The sequence below is a fragment of the Bemisia tabaci genome, chromosome 2 (genome assembly GCF_918797505.1).
Source record: "Bemisia tabaci chromosome 2, PGI_BMITA_v3".
NCBI lineage: Eukaryota > Metazoa > Arthropoda > Insecta > Hemiptera > Aleyrodidae > Bemisia > Bemisia tabaci.
This window is the reverse complement of record NC_092794.1, coordinates 63,454,200-63,477,155: the sequence shown is the minus strand read 5'-3', so window position 1 is coordinate 63,477,155 and position 22,956 is coordinate 63,454,200. Positions and strand designations below refer to the sequence as shown.

The following is a 22,956-nucleotide window of genomic DNA, read 5'->3' as shown; positions in this document are numbered from 1 at the left end:
AGGAACTATAGCCCGACTGTATACTTTTTTATAGCTTCGTATAGCCCGGCTATATGATTTGCTCCGCTTTCTACAGCCAGCTATATGATTATTGATAGCCTTCTTTAGTCGGCTATAAGAACTCGTATGGTATTTTGAAACGCAGCTCCTATCGCCAATTTTTACCAGGGGCATTGATTGTGGCCACTCAATCCATGAGCATAGTCGTCAGGAAAGAGTGCATACTGGTTGAATCCATTTACCCGGGTACCGTGGATACTCGCTAAACAGCAAAGTTAAATGATCAGTATAAAATCAGCACCGCAACGAGAGTCAGAGAAATGTTAAACCTGATGTTGGCCTTGAAAGGCGATCATAAAAATGGTTTTTATCAGTATGATGGTACACTACTGACATTTTAATGTAAGTTTATTTTATAATAATATATACGAGTGTGTAAAAAAACGAATGACCTGCATAATAATGCCGTGCTAAGGAAGAACGCCGTATAAACATTCGAGAGTTGCCAAATTTCCCTCGATAAAATGTTCATTTTCGAAGAAAGTTACGAATATTTTTCCTTGCAATTTTCAAGACTTTTCGGTGGAATTGCGAGCAAAATTATCTGGAAAATTGGAAACAAATATTCATAAGTTTACCAGAAAATTGCCTGAGGGTTCATACGGCGTTTTTCCTTAGCACGGCAGAATAGGAGAACATATCGATGGTGAAACTTCAGAAGTGTGTATCTCGGAAAACACGATTTTTCAGGAGAGCAATTGAACTGTCTACATTACTCCCTGTTGTCATTAGAAGGGAAATAATTTTTAAGGATAGCAAGAATAAGATGTTTTTTTGGACTCCAACAGCATTTTGAATAATTTTTCGGACTGTTGGAAAATACGGCAGAAATCCGGCACTTGCATTTTCAGCATTAAGAATTGACACTTGATCACGAGATACGCATTTCTGCAATTAGTGTTTTGAGCCTGCCTCTGATCATTAAGATGAAATATAGAGCTATTCACACTAAAAACTTGTTTAGAAGCTTTAATTAATCTCTTGTAGCTAGATGAAGCATTGTATGATTCGATGGGCTCTAATACACCTGACTGTTATGGTGAACCTGGAGTCCGCAGGATTGCATAGGCCCAGAAAGTTCGAGTAGAACAGCAATCATTTTAAAAACTTTGTTATTTATTAGGGTAGTTTACAAATTACTATAATGAAAAAACGTTAGATTGAAGTAATATTAAAAAAATGTATTAAAATAGTACAGCAGTTGAAGAAAATACATTAAATGAAACATTTAAAATTAACAATGAATCTCAGTGATACTTACACTTATCAAAAAATATAATACTCTTGTTGCAGTAAATTTAATGGACGGATTATACTGACCAAGGGTTTTATATCATTAGACGTTCAATGTTCTAACAATTTGATTCAATAACGAATTATTTACAAAATATTTACACTCAACAATTGAATATATAAAAAAATGGAAATAAATACAGGGAACTGACAAAAGACGATCGAAATTCAGCTTCCATTTATTGCAAAAGAGCTCCTATTTTATTTTAAAATGAAATTGAGGGAGAGGAGGTGAGAAAAATTTAAATGAATTTGCGAACCCAAAAAAAAAGGAGGCTGAGAGTTGACGTAACGATCGTCCTTCAATTACTCGGTCTTAAAATTACAGTCTTTTGTTTCAAGAGTGGCAAAATAGCAGGGAGACTGAAAAGCTTGAAAATAATAGAAAAACCATGAGGAAATAAATATTCATTTTTTAAAAATTCCTTACATTCAAATGAAAAATTTCAATAAACAGTGTTCTCATGCATATTGTCAGTTCCTCATTACATTTCAAAGTTCAAGTTTTACACGTTACTTAATTAAAAACTAGAATTTCTAAAGGTATAGAATTTTCTGATCGTGATGACAATGAGTTACCATTCCTTCTTCGACTGAAAACCACTTAAGATCTTTGATCGAGACACAAACTCAAGTAAAACAAGCAGTTCCTGCAAAAAGTTTCATATATCAGCTGGAAAAATCTGTCGATTTTTAATGCTATAAATGACCCTCCAGAATCATTACCTGATTCATTTTTTGCTTGCCTAATATTACAATACTCTTCGTGAATATGGCTACATCAGTTGTATTAACATGGCACGTTTACCACGTGTTGCGTTACCATGAGATTGGTGTGTGCGTGTGTGTGAAAATGAAAAAGGTGGTTAAGAAGGGTCAAGCTTATTAGGCATAAATTTTTTTCTAGGCAAACGACGGTTTCTCATTGAAGCTAAAAAATCTTCACCTGGAAAATTAGTCTATAATTACAAGTAAAAACTAAGATGATCAAAAACCTAAAAGAAAAATAAAAAAATAAATAAATAAGAAAAAAAAAGATAATTCCTTTTACCCACCTTACAGGGATAGGTGATCACAGCTGTTGCATGTACTAATATTATAATCCTAAACTTAAACCAAAATGTATTGCTCAGTGCCCAAATAATACTATTTGAATACGAAAATAGTCAAGAGCCAGACGCAGTGGCGACTTCTAATAAAGAACGGATATATGTGTCACATGACTGAGAGTGAGGCCTGGAATTCATGCATCGTCATTATTAACAATTTTTTTCCTTTTGTTTTTTCCGACTTTACATTGAAAAAGGCACCAATTAACAAATTAGTAAAATAACTAAAATCGTAAGGATATTATAGGAACAGGCACTTGAGTGCTGCTTATTTGTGAAAAGTCAATTTATTTTAAACCAGGCACTTGAAAATATGAAATATGAAAAAAGAAATGGGCATTGAATTCATTTATTTCAGCTCTAAACTAGGAAATAAGTACCTATGAAGATTTTTTCTTTAACTCATCAACTTCAAACTAAAAAATAATAAATAACAAAACAAATACTTATTAGTAATTAGTTAAGACTTAAATAACTTGAAAATTCACAATAAAATTCAACAGTGTTGTCAAGTTAAAGTCATCGGCGGATCCGGACATGTTGAATGAGGGGGCGGATTTTTCCTTGGCCCCACCCGCAGGGGGGGGGGGGGATGTTTAGCGGAAGTAGAATTTACCCTTTGAGGGTGTTCCCGGGTTTTTTCGGGCGAACGGAAAGGGGGAGTACAGTGCGCCCCTTATGCCCTTCCCCCTTTGGATCCACCTTTAGTCAAAGTTCTACAACTGTTTAAAACTTGGACGCCTATAATTATGAACCAATGGAATGTGATGTATGGAATATTTTCGATTGAATCAACCGAATGGTTTTTGTAATTATACATACTGACTCTACCTACCTAAATGTTTCATAAAGAAAACTACTTACTTTCCGAACTATTTTTGAACTTCTAATTTACAAATGTGCATTTTCATAAGTAATAATGTACACTGAAAGACTTACTCAGCTTTGAGCCCATATATTGGTTTCAGAGAAGAACAAATCAAAGTAAAAATATAATACTGAACTATAATCACCAATCGTTCATCATTATTCCTCGTTTATTTACTTCTAAAAAAGGAAAGCATACTACATAAATGCAGTTAATCTATTGCGCTCAAATTTAGACAGGCATGAGTAAAACTACAATAAGTGTCATGAAATCAAATCAAGCTTGATCCTTACGTACGCTTTCCTTTTTCAACGAGTGAGGAAATCTACCCATAAATACTAAATAAGAACTAAAAGAAACCTTAGGTTGCAATAAAATATTTCAAAAACAGCATGATGAGTCTGGTTGAGTATTAAATGTAGGCACATACGTGGATTGACTACCGAATCTAGCGACTAACGCCCATGTGAGAATATGAGCGTAAAACATCAATTTTTTCAGTTCTCTCGAAACTTTGTCGCGCTCTCTCTCTCTCTCTCTTCGTGAGCTTCAGGAGGATGGGTCGACACATTTAACGGCAGGTCATCCATTTTTTTTAAAGAAAAGGAAGGGAACTTCGATTTCGATTGCACAAACTTTGGTCTCAAATGTCTCTTCAGCTAGCTGTTTAACATCTCCAGGAGGTAAAATTTAAAGTAGTAGCAGCTAATACAAACGTATAAGCGTCGTCGCACATTTTCCAACAACTAGGATATTGTTTCATCTTAATTTTTTTAGGTGGTTCTTCAAGGGCACTAAGGGAGAGAAAGAGAGAGAGACCGACATAGTTTAACGTCAAAATCAGATTCCTCAATCCAACTCAGGGCTTGCCCCTTAGGCTGAGGCCCCTCTCCCAGAGGACGGTCAGACGAAAATCGAATACGAAAAAAATTCATAACATTTTTAAAAATTGTAGTTAAAGCCGGGATTCAATTTTGTGGCTAGTGGAGGTTTCTTTGTTGAGGACGGGGGAGGGGGTGAGGGCCAGGTTGTCGTAGACGTACTCGAGCGTCCTGTCCTCGGAGGGATATTTCGTGGTGATGGAGGTGGTGGTGGTGTTGGCGCTGGGCGGGGTCCCCGTTTTGTTGGTGGGCACGCTCAAGCTGGACTGGTAGCTCCGCGAGTTGACCGGCATGTCCAGTCGGAGAGGGTGGTCACCCCGGATCGGCGTGATCGTCGAAATCGGGGCCACTTGATTGTGCGCTATGCTGTGTGACGTCGTCGTTGTCGTCGTCGCTGCCGGCTCAGGTGGATTCCGGTTGTTATTGATCGTTGAAACATACTGTAATCGGAAAAAAATCACCGATTATCACATATTCTTGCGAGTTGTCTTAAGGGCCGTTTGTAAGATCTCTTGTCAACCTCTGGTCACCAAACCAGTGGTCAGACTCTGACCAGCAGTCAATCTGCTAATCAGCCTAACTACTGGTTTGCGAGAGAGAACAAAGGCTGACCGGGAGTCATACACACCAATACCTCTAGTCAGCTCAAACCACCAGTTTGACAAGCACCTGCGGACCGATTATTGAAACCGATAGATAAAGCGATAGACAAAGACGACAAAAGGGATTTGGAGGGATCCTATTGGTGGAAACGGGTTGTTGCAATGGACAAAGGAGGTAGGTAATCGACTAAGTAACGGCAACCCACGAGAAACCCGACAGTTAGTCTATCATTTTCCCCCTTAGTCAATGAGAACCACCCATTTCAACCAATAGAATTCCTTTATACCCCCTATGTCATCTTTGTCTATCGCTTTGTCTATAAGTTTCAATAATCGCCCCGCTGACAAGAGGTCTTACAATCGGCCCTTTAGTGAGCCTGTCGTGTGGGGCATAGAAAGTAAGCATATACTGAAAAAAACTCTGGCCGTGGAAGCTGTACTAACGGGCTATGTAGGGGGGCTATGTTACGCAGGGCCGGATCAAGGGGGTGGCCACATGGGCCGCGGCCCATGACGATAAATTTAGGGGCGACAAATGTTGTAATTTTTTCAAATGCAGGTATCAAGATAAAAATCCGATTCAGAAAAAAAATCACAAATGAGGATTGGCGAAAAAACCTCTCATGTCCTGAGAGTTAAAGTATAGTAATTTCTAATTTGTTCGTCTTTCGGTGATTCAAGAGACAGCGCCTTTCATTAGTCAAGTTGAGAGAGAAACCAAACACGCAATTTGGCCTGGAGCGGCACGGCGCAGAGAGCAATGATGGCGAGAACTTGAGATGGAAAGGAGAAGCCCTATCGGCGCACCGGTCAGATGAAACACACATTAGCGCCTACAAGACTTCATGAATACTTCACGCATTGCGTAAAACGTAGTGCGGTCACTTGGTCAGCAGCGGTTGGCGTGAAACACATAGCGCCTACAAGACTGTAGGGATACTTCACGCATTGCGCCAAACACAGTGCGGTTGGCGCGGTGGCGGAAATTAAGATCATTAGACCACATTCATGTTTATTCTTATTCATAATTTTTTCGTTCTTTTCTTATAAATGAAAGGCATCGTCCACACAGAGATAGGTCTTGAAAGTACCTAGGTAAAAAGGCATCATCTAGACTTTCAGTAGGTAATGATTTACCAGTCCAGCTCTGCTCGGATAAGAGTCTGGTTTTGCGAAGTTAGGTCTCGGTTCTACCCAAAATCTAAGTGATGCCATTCTAGCGCCTAGCAAAAGAGTCATTTTTCCCCAGTAGAGACGCTAAAATTCCTCATGACGTCCTCCTTCTTTCTCTGTTAAAAAACTATTAAGGGAAATTAGACAAAGATGTGATGATGATGTGATTGGCTATGGAAGAAATGCTAGTGTGGTTTAAATGTTACCTGAGCTGTGGCAAGTTTCTTTTGATAAGCTTTCTCTTCAAATTCCAAGTGTTGATGTGTTCGTTTTCGGTACCGAATGTAGTAAAGTGTTAACGCTCCCACAACGGTGCCCAATACTATGGCGGAAATAATTAACGTACACGCTACCAACAAATAAAGATTTCTGAGCAATTCTGTAACAAAGAAAACATTGACGTGAATAGAAAATTCCGAAGTTTATAAAAGTCAATTAGTGGTGGAAAAGGCTTCAATTTTACAATATTTATTTTTTTTCGTCGATTTCAATCGCGCTTTTGTTATCTTATGGTTCTGTTTTAGTACAGCAAGTATGTAATTCGCATATTAGAATGAAATAAAAGGATTATGCTTTCAAAAAGTCTGGAGAAAATACCTCCTGTTGATACCTTGATTGATCTGGTTGAGATAGCGATAAAAGTACGAGTAAAATACCTTGATACAACTATACAGGCTCTGTGGTTGTGCGCGTTGCATAGGAAAAAAATGAAGGCGCTACGGCCTCTTTAGCTCGTAGTTTTATGAGCGACTCTTCTTTTTGAGTAGCTTGCAAGATGTTTACATTCTTGTGAACTTATGGAGATTTACCGAGGTGCGGTAACTTCTACTTTCCTAGTAGCACACCAAACAGACTCTTTTATTTTGAAATGAGAAACCCTCCAACCTTCAAAAATTACAAAATGATCAAAGTCTGCTGATTTTTTTAGATAATATCCCTCTTGACATTCAGTCAATTTTTATTCCACTAACCTTCAATATTTTGATCATTTATACTGGCTGCGGAGTGGACATAGTGCTCAACGTAATCATGAATGTAATCTGGAACAGAAAAAAAAGCAGGAAATCAAATAAAATTATTAGGAAGACCTTTTTATTCTAAGAACTTAGACATCACCCTGGCAAGAATATACATACAACGAGGATTTACATCTTTTTACATTAAGACTCGAACAGCTATTAAAACGATTGATACAACCACTGAATCAGTCTATTATGCTGCCTTGCTAAGGAAAAACGCCGTGTGAACATTCGAGTTGCCAAATTTCCCTTGACAAAACATATATTTTTGACTCAATCTAAGCATATTTTTCCTTGAAATTTTCATACATTTTGGATTGAATACGTGCAAAACTGTCTGAAAATTATGAGGAAAAAATATTAACAAATTTCCCAGTAAATCCTGTATTTATCGAAGGAAATTCGACATCGTATCAAGGCTCATACGGCGTTCTTCTTTACCACGGCAGACCTGATGTTTGTTTGCCGAAAAATATATTTCGGACCGCATCACTAGAGATCGGCGGCGAATGACTCACGACGCGACATAACAGCGTCAAGGTCTTCCCTTTCCTATGATCTTATGGCATTCTCATTGGCTCCCCCTCTCCGGCGCGAACCGTCCACTTCTCAGAAATTCGCCTTCTTCTGCGCGTCCGAAACTAATTTGAGTCCATCTCGACACTGATGGCTGATCCACGTTCTTCGCGGAGAGAAATTATTTTATTGTCATCTCGAAGCAACGCGGTCCAGGCCAGTGGCGTGGCGTGAATTGCGATGTATCGATTGTAATGCCATTTAAACCTATGGTGAAGAATCGATTATTAAGGTGTTCGCTGCGAACACTCTGTCTATCGATCATTTTCCATGGGTTTAAATGGCATAACAATCGATACATCGCAATTCACGCCACGCCACTGGTCCAGGCTCGTCGTGAGGGGCGCAGAAAATACGCACTCGCATGCGGCGCACGGTGGATCGTGTCAATTAGAGAGGTCGGACATGAAATTTTTGACTAAAACTGCAAATTTTAAAGTATATTTCGACACATTTTAAATTTTAAGGAGTGTTTCTATAAGGATATTTTACGAGAAAGCCAATAAAACCACTTTTAAAATCTCAAATTGCCGCATGAACGGAGTTATGAGCTTATACGGTTTCCAAATCTTGTCCGACCTCTCCAATGGAGAATTTGCAAGGGTCTGAAATTTGATGAATTTCCTGTTTAAGTGGAATCCTCTGAGTGAACTGAACACGAAGATACCCTTGATTCATAAATTGAGCGATTATTAGAGGAGATATGACAAAATAACCGATTCTGCTAAAATACATGTGTTTAAATGGGAAATGCCGCCAGATGACGTCACAAGGCGGCGCATTTTCTCCTTTTAAATCAATTTTTCTCCAATTTCCCATGTCAGAAAAAAATTATGAAAAATATTGCGAACTCAGCTCATTAGGCACTTTCAGATGAAGCAATAAAAAAATTGCGTGCAAATTCTCCTGGCGCCAACCGTGTAGTGGAAGCCGAAACATTTCTTTAATATATTTAATATTTTGAGTTTCCAATTTTTATTCCGTTTCCTTTTCCTCTGTCCGCTCTTCTTCCTATCCTCTTTATTTCCTCCCTTTTCACCCTAATCTCCTCCTCCTTTTCCCCCTTTTTTCTTTCACCTTCTTCTCAGGGCCGGATTTACCTTCTTGCCGCCCATGGGCCGCCTGTATTTTGCCGCCCCATCTCATTCGTTTTGAAACATCCATAGAAACCACCAGGTGAACGTGCCGGAGGAGGAAGGGTACATAAGACGCGTTTACTCGCGTTTGGTACATTTTTTGCGAAAGCCCTGTGAACACTAGCAAAAGTTCACAGAACTTTGCTCGAAAACTAAGTTCCGTAGATCTATCTGTGTGTGGACGATGCCTTTCATTTATAAGAGAAGAACGAAAAACTTATGAATAAGATTAAACATGAATGTGGTCTAATGATCTTAATTTCCGCCACCGCGCCAACCGCATTGTGTTTGGCGCAATGCGTGAAGTATCCCTACAGTCTTGTAGGCAGTGTTTTAGCAGCGTTAACTCAAGTAAATATCATCAAAGAATGGTACTTTTAGCTACAACAGCGAAGAACGATACTGCACTGGCACTACTGTGAAAATTTAGATTCCCATGTAAGGAACGCACTTCAAAGGAGGAGGTTTAAGTGAAGTAGAGTAGAGAAAAGTTGCTATATTGTGACACTGGGTACAATAGCCTTGTTTACGGATTGCGGCGTCAAAAATGAAAACTTCCTTCGGATTGCATAAAATCACAACCTCTTTATAAAGTATCTCTATTCTGTGCTATTTTTTAAATTTAATCCTATCAAGTTGAGTTCTATGTATCTTGAGAGCCCCTCTCCCCTTTTAATGTGTTCAAGATATCGAACTGGAAACAGCGCTGATAATGCTGGGGTGAGACAACCTGTCATTTGACGCATAGGAAGCGGGACGGAATTATCAGTCATACTCGCACGTGCTTTTTACTTGGTTTTTTAATCAGGTAGCGGAGACGCCTTCGATCATAACAGCTCCACGAAGTTGTCATTCTGCTTCAGAAACAATACAATTCTACGCACAAAATTGAATTCGGTACAATATCGCTAGTTTTTTTTTGTTTGTTTTTTTTTTTTTGTTTTGTTTTTTTATATTCCAAGCAGAATAAGGATGACGTATCGGCGCACATGGGATCGAGAGAGGTCGAACATGAAATTTTTATCTTAAATTGCAAATTTTGATGTTTGTTTCGTCTCACTTTAAATTTTAAGGGGTGCTTGTAGAGAGAAATTTTACGAGAAAACAAATGGTATCACTTTGAGAATCTTAAAGTTTTGTACAAACGGAGTTATAAGGGTTTAAAGTTTCCAAATTTTGTCCGACCTCTCTAGTTGACTCCATCCACTGTGCGGCGTGGCGCAAAAACGAACGAGTCAGGGAGCGGTCGGACATGCTTGGTATGAAAACTTTAAATGATTATATCTCTGTTAAAATAAAAAACGTACGAGTTTAAAAATGGTTTCTTTGGTTTTCTCGTAAAATTTGCTGTAAGATGCACCTGGGGAACTGAAAATTTCACAGAATAAGTATATAAAAATTTGCGATTTCAGTCAAAAATCTTATGCCCGGCCACCCCTAGTGGTTCGTCACATTGAGCGGTACGTGCCCACGTTGGGTGAAACATGATTTGGTTTATATTGAGTCAGGGTTAAAAATAAGCGGTTTCGACTTACTTTCTGAAATTATCAAATTCATCGCATACGTATGTTTCAGGCTGACTATACTTCATATTTATTTTAATAATCGTAATTAATATCGGATATTTTAAATTTTCTTCTCGGCACTTGAAAATAGACCATTATTATTTTTATGTTAAAATGTGATCGTCGCCGGAAAAAGGGATCTTACCATTGGCGGATCTAGCAAATTGTTTTGGCAACATTGTTTTTCTGTATTTAAACGTATGGAAATGTATCGATTCCCGGAGGGGCCAGGTGCTCCAACAGGAATCGATTATTTAACATAGGGTCAAATGGAGGAAGTCCGTTGTTGCCAAATTGCTAGATCTGCCTATGGATCTTACTTGGACTTACTTGCCACGGAGGCAAAGCTTTCGATATGTACATTTTTGTCGAACTGCATCCTGTAGTCCAGAGCCCTAAGGTCATATAGGCACTGTTGATTCATACCCCCACAATAGAACTGAATTAAAAAAAATTGATACTTTGACAGAAAACTCTCCAGTGTTTCAAAAACTACCATATGGCTCTTTAGTCACTGAGAGGCAAATATCTCATACTTCATCAATTCTGATGAATTTTTGGTGAAATGGCTGAATGTGACATCAGTTTTCCTCCATCGCGTAGAGGAAAATTTCGGAAAAATATTCGTGCCGGGGGAAAAAACTTTAGTCATTTTTTTATTTTTCAGCAAAAAATACATGAAAATACTCCTTTAACATGCTCATGCTTAGATTTTTCTCATAACGAAGTATCTTCGGTCTAAGACCAATTCCGCTCATTTATCGAATTTGAATCTTATGCGGTGAAACATCATAAGATGAATTTGAGCGAAATCCATACTCGTATGATGTTACAGACAAAAAAGAGGAGTCTGAACTGAGGTTCATCCTTGTGAAGTTTAGTGGTGTGGCGTGCTTTGCGATATATCGATTGATCTACCATTTAAACCTATGGAGGAAGATCGATAAACAAAATGTTGGCAACGACTACCTTAATAATTGATTCTTTACCATAGCTTTAAAAGAGAAATATCGAGAATAGACCATTCGCGCCTCGCCACTGGGGAAGGTGTCTCCTCCTACCTTTGGATTGTTAAGTCCTTAATCGAAACTTTGGAACATGAGAAGGACTAAGCATCTTGTCTTGGTATGAACAGTATGGTGTCTTTCTCTAAAATGTGACAAGGCGGTTTATGAATCACGACTCGCAGGAAGACTGAACTTTTCTAGCTTGCAAAGCATGCCAACTTCGCGGACTAAGCACGCAACTGGCTTAAACACTGAAGCCCGGTCGACAAATTTCTCTAATACTTAGCAAAATTATAGGCGTGGCTGAAATAAAGTACAATCATGCCAAAATTCACTGTTTTAGCCAAAATAGACTTTTTTGAAGTATGAGAGTTTTCCATAAACCACTTAAACTCGTACTTGCGCCTATCCTCTTAAATTCAAGGAAATAAACTATTTCTATAAGCATGCAAGAAAAAAAGAACACTAAAAAATGGCCTAGTACGTAACAAGGTGGAGAAATAGTGCTGGATCCACACCATTTCGTGGGGAAAACAAAGCTAAGAAATTCCAAAAAATGTTTTATTAGAGTCTAAAAATGTGTGAGTTTTCCTTTTTTGAAATCAAAAGTAAACTGACTGCCTTAAATCACCTCCGGGTAGCGGTTCGCATACACCTTGATTCACAAACGCTGTTACAATGTTAATGAATGAAACTCATTAATTTTCTTAAACTTGAGGGTCGTACCTTCGGGGTAGGAAAGCTGCTTTGGAGCTGCTATATCACAGGGGAAAAATCTTATTTTGACCCTAAGAACAGAGTCTTAACATAATTTCTTTCTTCCCAAATCACCGTGTGTAGGGATAGAAATACTCAGAACGGCATCAATCTGCAAAGGATTCTCTTCGAGATAAAACTATTCTAAGTTTGATCTTTCCACGAGAATCCTCGACGGATTCAGTACTTAAAGAATCATAGTTCTCTCATTGGATTTTGACAATTTTTGAATGACAGATTAAATGTTCAGGCTTCTCGCGAAATTGTATACAATAAAACCTAACGAACCGCAAATCCTCGCTGAATGCGTGCATTGAAAATGTACTTCTGCGCGATCTGGCAATTATGGAAAGCACAAGAATATCTGTGGTAAGCCGCATATTAATGAGAGTACCAGTATCTCGGCCATTAAAACTCGCGGTGTTGGCTTGTCATTGATGACCATCGCTGACGTCAACGTTAAAAATTGCAGCTCAGGACAACGCTTGGCTGACGTTGGAGACGTTCATAGAGTGCAGTGCGCGCACAGTAAGAAGTAATTTCTACAGTGATAAAACCCCCCAAGCAAGCTGGTGGTTGAATTTAGCGGCTGCGCCATGCGCCAACCGCCTTCAAAACATCGTGAGATAGAAACATAAGCGATATTTTTGTTGTCTCTAATCTTTTTTTTTTTTTTTTAAATCTGGAAGAAATTAAACATCGTACGAGTCTCTGAACTGTTGTGATATTTTCCTTTAATTATTGTGAAAACCGGGGAAAAATTCGAGAATCATGAAGCGTAGTCCTAGATTTGCGGCGACTTCGGCGTCGCGCGTGGCAGGGATGGGAACTCGCTGGAGTTACCTTCCCAGGGTGATGCGCCTTCAATCCGGCTAGCGGCAATATGCCTACACCCGTGGTCGAATAGTTATCTTGTTACGCCTGCCGTGAATGAATTCAAATACCGACGCCTGCACGCGAAAAAAAGCATCTTTTTCATTTTTTCATTTAAAGCTACTTATGAATAGATATTTTAACTTGAAATTTTCCAAGACCTGAATCAAATTGCGAATGGGTTCCTCGAAAAATTGGGGGGGGGGGGGGTATTTACATAGACTCCCAAAACATTTGTATTGTAACAAAGGAAATTTGGCAACACTCGAAAGATCATACAACGTTATTTTTCAGCACGGTAGTTTTATACGACGATTTGACATCAGTTGAGAAACTGATTCGCTCCATCCTCCGCGAAGCGACGCACAGTGGATCGAGTCAATCAGGGAGGTCGGACTTGACATTTTTGACTAAAACTGCAAATTTTGATGATTATTTCGCCACACAATACGTTTTAAGAGGTGGTTTTGGAAGAAAATTTCACGAAGATACCAATGGAACCACTCTCAGAACCTCAAAGTTTTGTATAAACGAAGTTATACGTGTTTAAAGTTTCCGAATTTTGTCCGACCTCTCCTATTAACTCGAACCATTGTGCGACGACGCGACACACGACGTCGCGGGTGTCTGCCGATGGGCGGGGCCCTGGTCCGGCGCCCCTAAGCTCTCATGCCGCGCAAGCCACCGAACCGAACTTTCGTTGATGACGTGGCTCATGCGTCTCCTCGACGCAAAATCCCATGTTGGGATTGGGAGCGGCCAAGAGGCACAGTGCGCTGATTTTTGCACCTCGCGCTCAAATCTCCAGTCTCTATACGCAGTGTTAATCGCATTTGAGCTCGTGAATCCAAAGGCACCTTATAAATAGATTCGAACCAATGTTTATCTGTTTGTTTCGAGTGACATCCGAAGGCCGTCCACCCGAGTCGGCAAGGAGCGCCATCACCTCCGGGTCAAAATCGTGCTCTTTAGCCACGTTGTCAAATAGAACCAGGTTACCTAACAGAAACGCACTAACAGGACCGCTTTAGACAGAAAGGAACCAAGCCACTAATTGGGCGATTTAATTTTTACCTGAAAACGGTTGCGCGGATTTTCGTGCAAATTTATTGAATTTTCTCCATATAACGAAGCAAATTCCTTAAAATTGTCAAAGGAATCCGCACAAACTGTTTTTTTTTCTTTTTTTTTCTTGCTGGTCTAATGACTTCGTTTCTAGCACATTTAGCCAACTTTAGACAATTTTTAGTGTCCGTAGACATCGTGGGATCTCCATGCTCCAGGTTTTTCCAATTTTCAGGGATTAGGGCCGAGGAAAATCTTTTTCAGCCCGCATGAACGTTCTCGCGTAAAAATATTAAATTGCCCAGTTAAATTTGGCAATAGCTGATGTGGCTTGGTTCCTTCCTGTTAAATGCGTTCCGGTAAGTCGCATTAAGTTAGAACCGCGAAAAACAGGTTATCAGCAAGGATCGATTATTGATATTTCCCCATTTGAAGTTGTGGTAAAGAATCGATTATTAAGGTATTCGTTGCGAACACCCTGATCATCGATTCTTTTCCATCTGTTTTTAAATGGTATAGATCAATTGATATATCGCAAAACACGCCATAAGCCACTCGTTAGCAGCTTTATTGGCCCTTGAATATTTTTGGTAAGGTTGATAATTCTACGTTCAGCAAATGATCAGTGTGTGGTTTAGCAAAATGTTTCCCCTGTTAAACTACTTGCAAACTTTTGCTCGATTCTCGTCATGTGTTATTGTTTCTGCCTTTCAAAAACTAGATCGATTTGAAAAGGCAGAATCAAGAGCCGAATACCCTATAATACGGTCGTGCTTAGGAGAAACATCGCATGAGTATCCGAAGGTTGCTTCATCTCTACCGACAAAATATTTATATTTCGAGAAAAGTTAAGAATATTCTTCCTCGAAACTTTCAGAGAAGTGGAGAGATTTTGCTGAGAATTCCCTGAGAAACTTAAAGAAAAAAATAACAAGTTTTCAAGAAAAATCCTATTTTACGGGAAAATTGGCAGCGTCCACATGTTCATGCAGCAGAAGAATAGGTCTGCAATGTACTTGAAGAAACCAGTGATAATATGTGGATCACCTAGATCGCTGATCAATGAGCCAGAGGCTTAGGAGACCATGCGGCTATCACGGTTGATGACGTCAATGATGAAATTCGTGGAAAACGGCAGTATTTTGGTTATCATTAAAAGTAGGAACTCGACACTTTGATGGCTCGGACGGACCTTATCATTTTTTACAATTGTGTAATGTGCGGGTGTCAAAATACGATCCTATGGGGTATGACGCGCGCATCAATGCGCGTATACATACAGCGTCGCCCCTCTGACGTATAAGGGCGTATCTTAATTTCCACATGAGACCCGAAAAGCATAGAAATATACCGAGAACAGGGCTCACGTGTGAATCAAGGTACGCTCTCACGTCAGAGGAGCCACGATAGGAGTTCGCATTTCGTGCCCTTTTTACGTCACGCGCGGCATCGGGTACACTGGATCGCAAGGCAAAGCATGAACCCTCTACGCACACGGAGAAAAAAAGATAGAGGTAGTTTCTTCTTTGTTTACACCGTGACGTAGGTGGGTACAATATGGCGTCAATATTCCTGCGAAACATGAAATTTGAAGTATGAGAAACAAACCGGGGTAATTCGTTATTTTTGTGTAATTCAATACAAAAAATAATTTAAGACACTTTGATGAATATAATTCATTAATTGCCATTTTCGAAAAAGTCGACGACAAAAATATTTGCCCCCACTTACGTCACGTCATTAACGAGATCCAAGATTCCTGAAATGCCATACCATCTCTTATTTTTTCTCTAACCTCTCTGCGCGTTACCAGTCGCTAAATTGACGGCTGAACTCGGGATGCGACCACCTTCATTCAAACGCACTGATCGCGCCAGTGGCGTGGCGTGCTTTGCGATATATCGATTGTTATGCCATTTAAACCAATGGAAAAGGATCGATAAACTGAGTGTTCGCAGCGAACACCTTAATAATCGATTCTTTACCATAGGTTTAAATGGCATAAAAATCGATAAATCGCAATTCACGCCACGCCACTGGATCGCGCGTCACGGACGAGACTGTGCTTTCCAATCTCAAAGCCGTAAAAAGGTTGATTAAGGCTTTCCACATAAAGTTGTGGACAAAAAAACTTGCAAAAAAACTTTGCTCCGAAATTTGGCAACAGCCTTTGACGACTCGTTTCAGATCTGGGTTATGACGTGAATAGGTGCGTTTTTATTTATCGAACAGGATGTCGAGAAGACGTGAGCCCGCGTTGCTGTTTCGAGATAGACGCAAGCTTTTTGGCGCGATGATTCTCGAAACTATGCGGTCCACGCATCAGGCCTCTCGTGACGATTTTTGCATCTGCACAACAACGAGGGTTATATAACATCCAAATCCACTTACCATTAAGATCAACAAAGTTTAATCGATTGTTTTAGTACCTAAGGGATGAGTATGCTGGTCTGTCTAATGAGTTTTTCTAGCCCTCTTTACCTTTTCGTGACTGTTTCTTTTTAGCAATTTATTTTACGATTCATTCACGCCGGATTTTATCGGAAAATTTCTTAGATATATGGTAGACCGATCCTCTCTGCGATTGAATTTTTTGTTACTTCCATTTTTTTATTCCCTTTTACGTGAGGACCATATCCTGCCTTTTGGTTAAGTAGTCACGTGAGTTTAGAGGCCTCCAATTGGGTGGAGCTTCTAACCTCGGAGCGGAACGAGTGGGTGCGAATTTATTAACCACTGAAACATGTTGTGATGACTGGAATTTATAGATTAGCGAAAAAAAATCTATCGAAACACCAAGATCAAGTAAACAACAAAACAAACACCAAGTCTAATATTAACGGAGGCATGGCTGTTCGGGATACACCGAAAACACCACCCGAAAATTCACCGGGGTTTTCAATGGGCTATACTACCGTGCGAAGGGAAAACGCCGTACGAACATTCGAGAGTTTGCCAAATTCTCTCCAATAAAATGTTTATTTTTGAGCAGAGGTATGATTATTTATACTTAAAATTTTCAGATGATATAGATCCAATTTGAAGAATATTCTCTGAAAAATTGAACGGAGAATATTCACGAATTTTCCCGAAAATTCGTATTCAATGAAAGGAAATTTGGCAACCGGCGAAGGTTCATACGCCATTTTTCCTTAGCACGGCAGTATATATACAAATATTAATTATATATTATAATATACAATATATTACAATAGAGCAGTTTCTATTCTTTTCTACTAACTTAAGGGGTTTAGTTATTAAAACCAGATTCTGTGTCTATGACCTGCGCAAAGGACACATTATGTCGGCAAACTGGGTCTTTGAAAAAGTGTAGTTTTCTAGCCTTGCTCTCTCCCTACGGGCTCTGTTAACTCAATCAAGGTCAGTCGAAGACAAACCAGCATTGCGTCATTCTCCGTTGGAAATACACGCGATGTGACTGATTTATCTCGGCTTCCGTCTTGCGAGGCCTGACTAGAATTTGTTATTTACACGTTAGTCGATTCGCAATTAGACGTATTTATGCTAAAAGGAACTATGTGCATAGGGTTTGTGTGTAACGTAGTTCGTTTTAGCATAAATACGTCTAATTCGCAGTCGGAAAAATTAATATGCAAGATAAGATCGGCAGCATCCCACTAGCAACGTGGCTGTCAATCGAAAAAGGGGTCCTAGGACCCGGAGGCAATTTTTTTAGGAAAACGGTTTTTATCGAGTTGAGTCAAATGATCCGAGGAGCTATACAAGACAACGCTAAGGATTTACGATAGGCCTTGCGCCGCGTTATACGGAGCGTTATAAAGGCGCTAGAAATTCATCGGTGTACGCAAGGAAAAGTTGGTCTTCCGTACAGGAGTTTTTTTCTATATCCTAGGCCAGAATTGGTTCTCGCGAGTTGGTGGCATTTGTTTTTCTTCCTTTTAAAGCTATTCTAAATATCGATTCCTTGATAAGAAAGGCCTCCTCAACTAACATACGTTGTTTCTAATGCGTGTGGTGGAGGGGAAAAAACTTGTCAACTCGCGCGAATCGCAACACTGACCTGCGGATGGATTTCTTGGAGACTTAAACGCAAGGGATGTTAGGGTTCCCGTTGACCTTATTCATTAGAGTAGCATTAGATTCTTTGAAATTGTGCTGCATTAAACTTACGGCGAACATCTTTTTAAACCCACTAATGAAAGAGGAGTAAATGATTTTTCACGATTTTAAATTCAATGTTTTGCCCCCTAGTCAGTGGTCATCCGGGCCCTGTCAGAAGCGTCGGTGGATCCAGAAAATTGGAAACATTGTTTTTCTCCAATTAAAAATGTCTCTGTCTCTGTCTATGGAAATGTTATTGATTCCTGGAGAGGCTAGGTGCTTCGAAAAGAATCGATTATTTAACATAGGTTAAAATGGAGGGAACCCGGTGTTGCCAAATTGCTGGATCCACTTCTGGTCAGAGGGTCCAACGTGACTCCTGCAAAGTTTTGCCTAGGACTGCCTGCTTAATTTATTAATCTGATTTACATGACAAAGCTTCATTCATACGAAAGCAAGCTATGAGATGTGACAGGTAACAACAGACCGCACGGTGCACACGCGTAGGCAAAAATCAGGAACAAAGCTCAATTTCTACCATTGACGAAAACATGCTGGGCCTAGAACTACCGAATATAGTTCCTTTAAAACTCACTCAGTTTTCTTAACTCCGGCAACAAAACCGTTTAGTGCGGCTGCGGCTCACCGGTCCATTGGTGCCAACCCATACAGTTTCCGCTAATCAGACGAAAGCACTTCCTTCTTTCAAAATTTGCCATGAGCGGCAATATCGCGTAAATTGAATGCACAACCTTCTTTATTGTCGCTATATAATTGTCTGGCGACAAATGCCATTATTTTCTCCCATTTGTCGCCCACTATCAGCGGCTGGAACTCTTTTATCAGTCGCTTGGCAATCAGGAGGTCTTTACGAGTTTTGCCCATGCCTGATCGCTTTGGACGGTAAAATTCAGCTGTAACATGCGCAGTACATAAGCGATCTTTTTGCTGTAACATACCTATACAGGCACGAAACTCTTAAACACTAAAACCCCGTTTACCTACGAAGACAGCATATTTTAGAAACCTCGTCGCACTACTATCCTCCCCTTGTGAAAGTGATTTTTTAGAAACAACGCTCAAATTCGCCTAATGATGACTGATGAGCAAAGAGTTTCAGTAGGTATTTGTACTCGCCCCGACATTCATCAGTCCTTATCAGGCTAATATTGAAAGTCAATGAGATCTCGAAAAACTGTAAACGGGATACGCGTTTTTGCAGTTTTAACAACAGCAAACGCTTAAAATAACTAGCCTCACCCCTGTTCAGTGTTTAAGTTCCCGTGCTAAAGAAGAACACCATATGTGCCCTCCATTGTTGCCAAGTTTCTTCGATGAAAAATGAATTTTCAGGGATACTATGAATGGAGGCTATTATGTTTTGAGTAATTTTTTAAAGAATTTCCCTTGCACTTTTAATCTGAAATATCTGACAAATTTAGAAGGAAATTTTGCAATGTCCGGATAATCATACGGCGTTTCTATTTAACACGGCAGAATGGGCGTGTGAGTTCTGATCTAAGCGTCACGTTGTTCAGTTGTCATGACGCCCACCATCAGACGCCGTTGGCCAGAACCAGACGCCGCGCGCCGCCGCACCGCGCGTCGCACAGTGGATCGACCCTTCTGGAGGGATCAAAAGTGATTTTTTTCCCTCTAAAACTGGAAAATTTAACATTTACTTGGTGACAATAAAAATTTCAATGGTCGTCTCTTTAAGAAAATTTACGAATTAATTAATGGAACCGCTTTAAAACTTACGCGTTTCAGCTTTCAAAGTTTACACGAGTGGTTCGGTTTCTCCCACTGACTCGCTCCTTTTGTGCGCTGTCCTTAGTCTCTCTTCCTCCGTTTGAGAGACATGACCTACGTCCCGTATTTTATTCAAATTTCATCAAGGAAACGCCCTAAGCCTATTTGAAACGACGATACAGGTCTTGTTTAACCTAATTTTATAAGAAGAAGAATATATTCTGTGTTGCGCTGTTGAGGAGTGGGACTGTAAGTACGGGGGATCATTTGTGAATCAACGTGTTCGGGTACCCGCCCGAGAAGGGCTCGTACTACAAGTGACTAAGTTGGTGCACTCAGTGCCATGTTGGCACCAACATGTTACCAATGCGGTACCATGTTGAGTACGTTACCACGATGAGACCAACATGGTAACACACCAGGTTCATAGTGGTCTCTTCACCAAGTTGATACCATAGTAACGACCTATTGACACCTGGTCCGAAACGGATCATGATGGTATGGTAAAAATATGATCTCAACATGCTGTCAACGTAGTCGTTTTCAAGAAAGAAGTCACTTTTTGGTGCCTCTGAATTCAACCGGCCCGCGCAGCTTACACGACTTCACATTTTTTTCCCGTTCTTTGTGGAAATGCGCACAACGATTTTCATAATAAGGACTTTGTGTTATAATTACTAATAAAAACATCATTTGTTGTGGCATGGAAAGTCACTCTGAGAAGATCTTCGACGCAATCCTTCTGAAACGGTCATTACGGTAGGACAAAAAGGTCTTCTACTTAAAATCAAACAATGGTCGAGGAACCCTTTTTTTTAAATATATAAAAAAAAAAAAAAAATCATATCTGATTTTCGGATGAGGAGAGGAACTTCTTCAATCAGCAACGATCTTAACGTCCTAATGGGACTACTTGACCAACGACCATGCACCCTCTTAAATTCCGGTGGAAGCATTCGGCCACCTGTCCTGTGTCTCGTGAATTTTTATTCCCGCCGTAACTCGTCGAGACGAAAGGGTAAGCGCCCCGTGCAGTGCCCCCCCCCTCACCTCTGGTACCCCTCCTTCCCCTCCGGTGCCCCCCTCAAGGTCTGAGTCATACTTTCACAACGGATAACCTCACTATGAATAAGTAATGCCACGTCTTGAGGGTCCAACGTGAGGTACGCTCGTAATTCCGACACACGGCTGTAAGTTTCGTCCGACTGACGTCACGCGGGGGGCTCACGTAAGAATCACGAGCGATCGAGTGCACTGATAACGAAGTTGAGCCTTTCGTCGCGTTCCGAGCGTGACCGACCATTCGTGAGCCTTTCCAGGCGTTTAGATATCGATTCAGATTCTCTGCGAGTCCGCAGGTGTGTTTGTCGGTCGCCTTGGTAATGAGTACTATTAAAACTGCAGCTGCCGGATTTGAAGGGAATTTTCATGTTTCCAATTGAATTGCTGTGGAAATAAGTGGTTCGATCGACAAAATTTGACTACGGTGACTGAGGGGTGGTTTGTCGGACTGCGTAAATTAAGGGCCGGATTTATGATTCGTAGAAGAGCAGTAATTTTTTTGTTGCTAGTTGACTACGTTGCTCGCAATCCCTAACGATCAAATCGCGAGGAGGTCAAACAAATTGAGCATGGAGGGTGAGGGATGGTGTGTACTTGTGTGGGGAAGAAAATGACCCTCCTCAGTTCATGCCTTGCTTTGACCGTGAGGGAATGTTGCAATCAATGTCGGTGAATCATCATATCGAGTTAAAAATTGAGGCGATGAAAAAGAATCGAAACAAACGTGTAGGATGAGAAAACAGAAATTAAAAAGAAAATGCTGATTATTTCCCTCTGAAAACAATCAATTTGACGAAGAAACTGCATAGTGGAAACTTTGACGAGCGATTTATGGTTTGTTAGATCCCAGGAGCTTTAATGGCAAGAATTGTTACAGAAAAACTTTCAGAAAAGTGTAAATTTCTTTTTTAAAGAAAAAAAATGTAAAAATTAAAACCTCCTATTAAAAATTAACGGAGGAAACGGATTTTAAGGTATTTTGTATAGAAAAATTACAGAGTTTAAAGAGATGCGAATAAAGCGTTTAAAAGACATACAGTAGTTGTTCTCCACTAAAAATGTTCAAAACAGCGAATACGAGCAACTTAAAAAACTCCTGAAAAACCTACATTATAGAATCTCTATTGAACTGATAACGTAAAATATGACGGGAAGAGGGTTTGAACCTTCGTAGGTTTTTTAGTTTCAGCAGTTTTTTTTTCTTCAGCGCTTTGACCAAGTGATTCTCGACAGTCATTGCCAGAACTGAGAGTTAATTGCCTTCATTTTGTCGCATAGGCAAAAACACTTCCTACGCGTCGAAATAGTTGCTCTGAGCTCGACTCAATAATTATGCATATTTATGGAGGATGAGGGGGAAGATTTGGGGGGTTGAAATAAGACGTTCCTTACCTTGGCACTGAGTTTCACAGAGAGTTGGCGAATAGTTGTTATCATTTTTATCACAGATTTTCTGGCACGGGCTGCAGAATTCGTTTTGGGAGCAGTAGTTGTACTTGGGGCAAACGAGCTTGTCCTCGCCGCACCGCCGCTCAAGGGTGAGCCCTGCCAAGGAGGAGGTCACGTGGGTGGCCAGGCTGGTCATCGCCACCGTAAGAGAGAGCCCCAAACGCCGCATCCTACTACATTCTCTGCTTCCAAAGAAATTATCTGAAACGCATAATAATTGAACCAGAGGTTGAAAAATTGCGGCATTGATAATGAGGTTACACGTTAGTTAGCGGAAAATGAGTGATTTTGGCCTTAAGTGAACCGCATTAAGCAGAAAGGAACCAAACCATCACCAGGGATTGCCAAATTTAACTGGAAAATGTAATTTTTTACAAGAGAGCGATTGTGCGAGTACCTTTGAACATTTTACGGAATTTTCTTCGTAATATGCAGAAAATTCACTGAAATTTGCACAAAAATCTGCAAAACCGTTTTCATGTAGAAAATTAAAATGCCCAAATAAATTTGGATGTATTTCTATCAAACGGAATTATGTGCATTGTGACGTGAGCTCTGTTATGCGTGTATTCTTATGGGTCTCAGGGCTCATGTCTTAATGCACATAGCTCCGTTTGATAGAAATAC

The 22,956-nt window shown here is 40.1% G+C and overlaps 1 protein-coding gene across 1 annotated transcript in view; it reads right to left on the bottom strand.

Moving 5' to 3' along the window:
• Window positions 1-1,220: 1,220 nt before the first annotated feature.
• Window positions 1,221-22,956, bottom strand: part of grnd (grindelwald) — a 29,037-nt gene continuing 7,301 nt past the window's right edge. The window contains exons 2-5 of the mRNA XM_019055213.2: window positions 22,273-22,530; window positions 6,958-7,026; window positions 6,193-6,365; window positions 1,221-4,651 (exon numbers count right to left, since the gene is read on the bottom strand). Coding sequence (XP_018910758.2) covers window positions 4,286-4,651; window positions 6,193-6,365; window positions 6,958-7,026; window positions 22,273-22,498 — 834 coding nt within the window. The 5' untranslated portion in view covers window positions 22,499-22,530 and the 3' untranslated portion in view covers window positions 1,221-4,285. The remainder of the gene's footprint in view (window positions 4,652-6,192; window positions 6,366-6,957; window positions 7,027-22,272; window positions 22,531-22,956) is intronic.